We start from the raw sequence: 8,194 nt of genomic DNA, 5'->3' as shown, positions 1-8,194 counted from the left end.
AAGCAAAATCGCACAGTGAGTGGCGTGAGCACCATCACAGATCTGTCCTGTATGTGTGTAGTTTGCAGGCCAGTAATCGTGTCATGGAGCTGGATCACATGGATGGTAAACTGAAGATCCAGTACTCGGACCGGCTGGTGAGTTTACTCCGAGAGGTGCGGCAGCTCTCCGCTCTGGGCTTCACCATCCCTGCTAAGATCCAGCAGGCGGCAAACACCGCCGACAAGTTCTACAGACAGGCCATCATCCTCAAACAGGTGTGTTAACACACACACACACATATGGAGAGAGTTACTAACTAAAAGTAGCAGTATGACTACTAACTGAACTACATTTTTGAGTATAGTGACATTTCTAAACAGTATTCCATTCAAGAGTGTTCTCTCTTTCAGGTAGTATTAGGAAGTTAGATTCAATTTTGTTAATCAGTTCATTCAGATCAGTGGAATGAATCACTGATTCATTTGAGTCAAAACTCAATATAATTCACACCAAATAAATGCTGCTCTGATTTTTTTTCAAGTCAGTTATACAATCTGATAGTTATTAAAGTCGATAACTATTGTAGCTAGCTACTTCTCTGTTAAAAGTTTTAAGTAGCTTCCCCATCAAATATTGCATTGTATTAAAGCAATATTGTGTGTAGACATGTGTTGTGTGTTTGTTAATGTGTGTGTAAATGTATTTGTGTGTGTTTAACAGGTGGCTCATTTCTACAACACCATCGATCAGCAGATGATCCCTTCTCAACGACCCATGATGCTCGGCTGTGCTCTGGCCTTTGAACAGGTCATCAAGGTAACTCTTTTGTCCTATTTCTGTGAAACTGTATTTTACTGTATTATACAGAGATACACGACCGCTCAAAAGTTTGGGGTTGGTAAGTTTTGAATGTTTTTGAAAGAAGTCTCTTCTGCTCACCATGACTGCATTTATTTGATCAAAATACAGTAAAAACTGTAATATTGTGAAATATTTTTGCAATTCAAAATAACTGTTTTCTATTTGAATATATTGTAAAATGTAATTTATTTCTATGATGCAAAGACGAATTTTCAGCATCATTACTCCAGTTTTCAGTGTCACGTGATCTTCAGAAATCATTCTAATATTCTGTTGTGCTGCTTCATATTTTTGTGGAAACTATGATACATTTTATTTTTCAGGATTCACAGATGAATAGAAAGTTCAAAAGAACAGTATTTATTTGAAGTAGAAATCTTTTGTAACATTATAAATGTCTACTTTCACCTTTGATCAATGCGTCTTTGCTGAATAAAAGTATTAGTTTCTTTCAGATCAAAAAGATTCTTACATTAGTGCATACTAAAGTGTGTACAGGCAGTGTTTTGAATGTCATAGTGTAATAAACTTGTCACATAAGGACTATGCATCATCTGTTTGTTGTATGATATTTGTTTTGCAGCAGAATCCACGGTCTCAATCTCGTGACGAAGGTGGAAAACTCCAGATCACGTGGGAGAATCCTAAAGAGCTGGAGCAGTACATCAGTAAACTGCAGAGTGCCGCAGAGAGACTCTCCACGGAGAACCGCAAACTCAGGAAGTGGCACACCGACTTCACTGACAAGGTGATCTTCCTCTCTCCTCTTCCTCAGTCCTTCAACCTGATACCTCATGCTGACCGTTCTGAGGGTCGACACAAATTCATATTAGCATGGAAGAGCCATTGTGTGTGTGTGTGTGTGTGTGTGTGTGTTTTATAGGTGGTGAGTCTGATGGGAGTGGATCTCCTGCGTCAGCAGCAGAGGTGGAAAGATGCTCTTCAGGATCTCAGGACTGGATTCGCCACACTAGAGTCTCAGGTGATCATGATTCTTCATATCTGCTCAAATACTGCCTTGCTGTCTGCAGAGCGGCTCCGTTTCCAGTAAATGCTGCTCCACACAAACTCATCTCTGCATCTGCTCTGAGTTTGGGTCACTTATAACGTACGTTTGGGAACGCAACTTGTGCCAACCATCTTCCCAAACTTCCCAAATGGTTTTTGACAACAAAAGAGAAGGACTTCCTACTCTTTTCCAAAATAAAAGTGTGATGGTTTAATGTTTGATAATGAAGAAATTGAGACATTTTTTTTATTATACTAGTTGTCTTAAATGCTTTATAATAGTATTATTACTAATGTCTTAATAGTAATAATAGTAATAATTAATATAATGCAATCAATGTAAAAGAATTTTTTTTTTTTAACATTTTAAATCACAGTCATGATTTTTATCAGAAAAATTGCAACATTCTTACCAAAGTGGAACCTCATATGCCTTGTTAGGTGGCACAGTTTTGTCCCTGTGGTGTCTAACAATGCTGTCTACGTAGGCAGTTCACTGGGCTTTGGAACAGTCAATGTTTCTATCAGACTCTTTAAACATCTCTGTTTAAGTGTGTGTGTGTGTGTGTGTGTGTGTTCAGGGGTTTCGTGCAGGAGACATGAGGGCCTGGCGTCAGCACTGGAACCATCAGCTGTATAAAGCTCTGGAGCATCAGTATCAGGTGGGACTGGAGGCCCTCAACAAGAACCTGCCGGAGATTAACATCGACCTCATCTTCAAGTAAGAGCCCTACTCCTCTTGTTGTGTTTTAAAGGAGCAGTTCACTCAAAATCCCTCTGAAACATTTACTCACCCTCATTTGTGGATGAACTATCATTTAATATCTTGCGTTTCTGCAGGCAGGGGCGGCTGCAGTTCCGTCCTGCATTCGAGGAGGTCAGAGCAAAATACTACCGCGAGATGAAAAGGTTCATCTGCATCCCGAACCAGTTTAAGGGCGTGAGCGAGACAGGAGAGGAGCCCATATTCACCTGCATGATCGAACGTAACGCAAGCGGCTTCCTGACCATCTTCAGCAAAGCCGAACACCTCTTCAGTCGACTCACACACATGCTGGACAAGTTTAAGGTACCGCAGACTGCGTTCCAGACCCTAGTGAGCTGCCTAACTAGGTAATGTCAAAGATCAGGTTTGAGAAGGTTTTTCCATTTATAGGCAGCAGAATTTATCTGCTTTTTAAGATGCCTGCTTTTGACTAAAATCAACATCATATACACTTACCGTTCAAAAGTTTATTGTTTTTGAAAGAAATTATTACTTTGATTCAGCAAAGACGCATTCAATTGCTCAAAAGTCAAAATGTTACAAAATATTTCTATTTCAAATAAATGCTGTTCTTTTGAACTTTCTATTCATCAAAGAATCCTGAAAAATAAAATGTATCACAGTTTCCACAAAAATATGAAATATGAACGTAAAATCTAGAGCAGCAAATCAGCACATTAGAATGATTTCTGAAGGATCATGTGACACTGAAGACTGGAGAAATTATGCTGAAAATTCAGCTTTACGTCACAGGAATAAATTACAGTTTAAAATATGTTCAAATAGAAAACAGTTATTTTAAATTAAATTTTTATATTTTACAATATTTCACAATATTACTGCTATTACTGCATTTTTGATCCTGCAACCTGAGTAGAAGAGACTTCTTTAAAAATATTTATATCTATTTGTCTGTCTGTCTGTCTGTCTGTCTGTCTCTCTCTCTCTCTCTCTTCCTCTCTCTCTCTCCTCTCTCTCTCTCTCTCTATATATATATATATATATATATATATATATATATATATATATGTGTATATAAAAATGTATTATTATAAACGTATTCTGGGCTTGCTTCGTACTTGAAGCATATATAGTATAATTCAAAATGTAAATATTTTATATATATATATATATATATATATATGTAAAATTAAAGTAATACATTTTTTTGAAAGGTATTGCTTATCCTTCAAGTATGAAGCAAGCCCAGAATACATTGCAACATGCATTGAAAATTAGTTGACGGAAATGTTGATTATGAGTACAGTTCTGGACAATTAAATCATGGTGGATTCCAATTTAATAGAATATTAGAACACAAAGGGAATTTCAGCACGTAAAGGTCATGAACTGAGGTCATTATACAGTGATGTTCTAGAAAACACCGTTAACACCCACCCACACACGTCTACATTATATTACAGACTATACCTCTGGCTTAAAACTGAGCGGACTGCATCCCTGGACATATTGAACGCACATGTGATGCCCAAAAATGCTGTCTGGATAGGTTCACTAGTTTTTTTGTAAAGATGAATCCAATGTAAGCCTCTATTTATTGTTGTATTTCAGCACTAATGCATTTTCATTATTTAAATTGTGGTTTAGAAAACCATATGCCAGAGGTTGTTCTTGTGCCGCTTTAATGCGGTCACGGGGAATCCCGGCACACTTGCACACAAACTCACTTCTGATTTCTGCGCCCACACAGAGAGGAAATGAGCTGAACGCTTCCTCTTTAGCAGCACGGATGGGAAACCTCATACAAGCCGTTCTGTCTCAGATCTGAGTGTCTGTTCACAGCAGATGTCCGATCATTGGGCAGGTGCTGCTTTAATTAGCCGTGTACAACTCTCTGTACACTGACAATGATCCGTCATCATACTTTCATTAACTCTCACACTCTACAAGCCTACTGTATGCAAAATACACCCTAGAGTTTCTAATGAGTGTGCTCTTTTCAAATCTGAAATGACAGCTCAGCGTTTTGCTCATTTCACCACTTCATGAGAAAGAGACCTAATAAAATCTTTTGTAGAAACGTCAAAGTGGTTTATTTCAGTTTTGCTGGATTGGAGTTTTTTTTATGTGGCTAATAACAGAAGTTGCAGCCTAAATTTTCTAGATTTCCAGCGTGTGCCAAAATATCACATTATTAGCATATACTCTGTTCATATGAGTTTAGTAGCTGTATGAATTGGTTTCTTCAACTTTTGACCCTTTAGAAAATAAACTCCTTTAAGGGAGTGAGCACTTGACTGGTTTTACTTCAGTACCAAAATGATTTATTGCATTAAAGCATGACCCTAAAATGACCTTATAAATCAATCTTTGAAATGTTTGAACGTCACCGTGATTTCTGAAATGCGCTGGTCAAACATTATGCAAAACTGACATCAGCTGAATAGGAAAATTGTGCAATATACGTTTTTAAATGTGTCTTTGATGGTTTTATGTTCTTTGGAGAAGTGTTATTGTTTAGTATTGTAACTAAAACTACTAAACAGTTGTTTTCATTAATTGAAATAAAATAAAGTAATATAAAATAATAAAATAAAATAAAACATTAGATGAAAAGCTTAAAAAAGTGTTGCCATGGCAGCTAACTGAAATAAAACAAGTTTCATTTGAAATGCTACATTTACTAAAACTAAAATACAAAAAGAAAACTCATTAGTCAAAAAAAAAATCTAATAAAAATGACAAAAGCACATAACAAAATTACTGAAACTTAAAGTAAAATTAAATTGAAAACTGAAAATAAAAAAAATTATAGCTAATTAAAATATGTTAATAATATTATAATCGTATATAAATAATAAAATTTTTGTTTTGAGTCCATATTAACCATTGTCTGGGTTGTGTTTTCTTTTACTTTGGGAAATTTTGTTAATTTGACTAGCTTCTACCACGCAACAGATGAATTTGCACTAGAGTTTGTTTGTATTGCATGTCCTTTGGCATTAAGAACCAAAGGTATGGGAAGCTTTTTCTTCTCCCCCTTTTTTGTTTTAAAGTTGAACAGCCTGCTTATTTAGCTGAATGATTATATGGTTAGTCACGTTACTATTTACATTAGGCATTTCTCTGACATATTTCTCCTTGACGTCTGCAATCAACCTGTTTAGACCTATGGTTAATGGATTTCATTTTGAACGTAGCTCGTATGAAAATCCACAATACATTTTTGCATGTGATCTGTAACATCAAGCCTCCTGAGATGTTTGCGTGGTTGATTTGATGTCCTGTGTGTCTGTGTTCAGGACTGGGTGGTTCTGGGGCAGGTGGATGTGGATGTTCTGGTGGAGAAACACCTTCACAGCGTCCAGGACTGGGAGAGGAACTTCAGAGCTCTCAAAGCCAAAGGAAAAGAGGCCGAGCGGCTGCCCAGGTATCTGCCCGTGTGTGTGTGTGATCATATATACTGTGTGTATGAGAGCATGTGTTGTATTTAACAGTGTGTGTGTGCAGCACAGAGAAGGTCGACTGCATCACGGTGAACTGTGAACCTGTCAGAGTGGCCGTGGACGATCTCATCCAGAGGCTGTTTGATGCTCTGCTGACGTCCCTCAGGAGATCCATCCAGGGTGCGATCAGATGTTCAACACACACTATACAGCGCTCATGGTGTTTAAAGACAACACGTGCATCCAAACTACTGTGGTTATTGTTAACTAAAACTAAAACTATTGTAGTGATTGAAATAATGTTAGATATAAATATTAGTTGAAAAACTGAAATAAAATGGAGCCTTTTCACAGATAGTGATGACATATTTCCCCAGTAGTGTAAGAATTTTACATTTAAAAAAATGTAATGTACTTTTATAAAACTATACTTTTATTATTTTTATGTTTTATTACCTTGGGATTAAATTACAGGAAAATGTGAAAAGGGTTCATCAGTTTAATTTGTAGTTTTAACAAAATTACAAATTTTTTTAAATAAAGCTAAATAGAAATATTAAGAAAACAAAACCTAATAAAAAAACGAAAGAACACAGAAAAATTACAAAAACAAATAAAAAATTAAGCTAAATGGAAATATATATAAAAAAGACAAAAGCACGTAACAAGAAAAAAACTAAAACAACTAAAAATAAAGCTAATTAGAAATATTAAGAAAAAATCTCATAAAAATGACAACACACATTAGAGAAATTACAAAAACGAAAACAAATAAAACATAAAGCTAAATGGAAATATATAAAAAAAGACAAAAGCACATAACAAGAAAAAATACTAAAACAAATAAAAATAAAGATAAATAGAAATATTTAAAAAATGGCAAAAAGCACATTACAAAATCACCAAAACAAATAAAAAATAAAGCTAAATAGAAATATATATTAAAAAACTACTCAAAATGGTAAAAGTTCATAATAAAAATAATTCCAAATATGAATAAATGCTATGATAGTATATAAATAGTACTGTAATACCACAGATCCTACCAGGCACATACTATGACAGACAGATCTTTGCAGCGGTGTTCAGTAAATCAGATGGGGTAACATCGACCTCTGCTGGTCATATTTGCAGTGTGTGTTTACATATTAAATACTGCCGTCCTGTGTGTGTGTGCAGGTCATATTCAGGTGATCGACTCTTTCATAAGCAGTGCGATGGAGACGTTGTCCTTGCGTCCTGAGAGCATCGATGAGATCGGAGACGCCAATGCCAAACACGGCCAATTACAGACCCAGAAACCCGAGGTACATCCCCATCAACACCCTCATTCAGCTCACTGTTGAATGGGAAAACTTCTCCTTCACGTAAACATGTATCATGTAGCCAGACTTGAATATGAGCCATGCTGCAGCTAGCTAAAAACTGCCCACTTACATCATCTGAGCGATGTAAAACGGCCAACCACAGTTTGCTTTCTATGTGACTTTTACGGGCAGGTACATTTGAAATTCAGAATTTCAACTAATTTCTTGCTTATTTGCTATTAAGTGTCTCAAACTAAACTTTTGGTTCACATCTGTGAATGTAAATGTGGCACGGCAGCGTGTAAAGAGAATTTGATTCTGCTAGAGTTGATTTGTGAATGTTGTTCTGATGTGGTGTGCAGATACTGCCTCAGTTCCAGCAGGCGGAGGAGAAGAATAGGCTGCTGCGCTCTGTGGCGGGCGGAGGACTGGACACCATCAGCTCCCTGAGAGCCAGATGGGACAAATTTGAGCTGATGATGGAGAGTCATCAGCTCATGATTAAAGAACAGGTACAAACACACCCTAATACATACACACCACTGTTTCGTACATTATTCTGATTTTCCACAATAACCAGCTGAATTTTGCAACATATTTGTGCCTTTTTAATTTAATACAATAGTTTAATACGATAAAATATGTTTCAAAATGTAAAATTTTGATTTAAAGTACTCAAATTACTAAAATTAAAACTGAAATGCAAGTTAATACAAATTAAAAAGACATAAAAAAAACTAAGAAAATTACAAAACACAACAAAACTACTAAAACCTTAAAATGAAAATAAAAATGGAAAATATAAAAATAAATTTTCCACAATAACCAGTAGAATTTTGCAATATATTTTTTTCATGTAATGC

The 8,194-nt window shown here is 35.9% G+C and overlaps 1 protein-coding gene across 1 annotated transcript in view; it reads left to right on the top strand.

The window, feature by feature from the left end:
• The window catches only part of LOC107551867 (cytoplasmic dynein 2 heavy chain 1-like), a 42,608-nt gene that overhangs the window by 12,637 nt on the left and 21,777 nt on the right, over nucleotides 1-8,194 (top strand). Inside the window, 10 exon segments of the mRNA XM_016233622.1 lie at nucleotides 62-257; nucleotides 703-798; nucleotides 1,430-1,591; nucleotides 1,727-1,825; nucleotides 2,433-2,572; nucleotides 2,692-2,920; nucleotides 5,881-6,008; nucleotides 6,089-6,204; nucleotides 7,204-7,331; nucleotides 7,694-7,843. Of these exon segments, the coding sequence (XP_016089108.1) occupies nucleotides 62-257; nucleotides 703-798; nucleotides 1,430-1,591; nucleotides 1,727-1,825; nucleotides 2,433-2,572; nucleotides 2,692-2,920; nucleotides 5,881-6,008; nucleotides 6,089-6,204; nucleotides 7,204-7,331; nucleotides 7,694-7,843 (1,444 nt within the window).

Source organism: Sinocyclocheilus grahami, unplaced genomic scaffold, assembly GCF_001515645.1.
Source record: "Sinocyclocheilus grahami isolate Dianchi unplaced genomic scaffold, SAMN03320097.WGS_v1.1 scaffold436.1, whole genome shotgun sequence".
NCBI classification, from domain to species: domain Eukaryota; kingdom Metazoa; phylum Chordata; class Actinopteri; order Cypriniformes; family Cyprinidae; genus Sinocyclocheilus; species Sinocyclocheilus grahami.
This window is presented reverse-complemented; position numbering and strand designations above follow the sequence as displayed.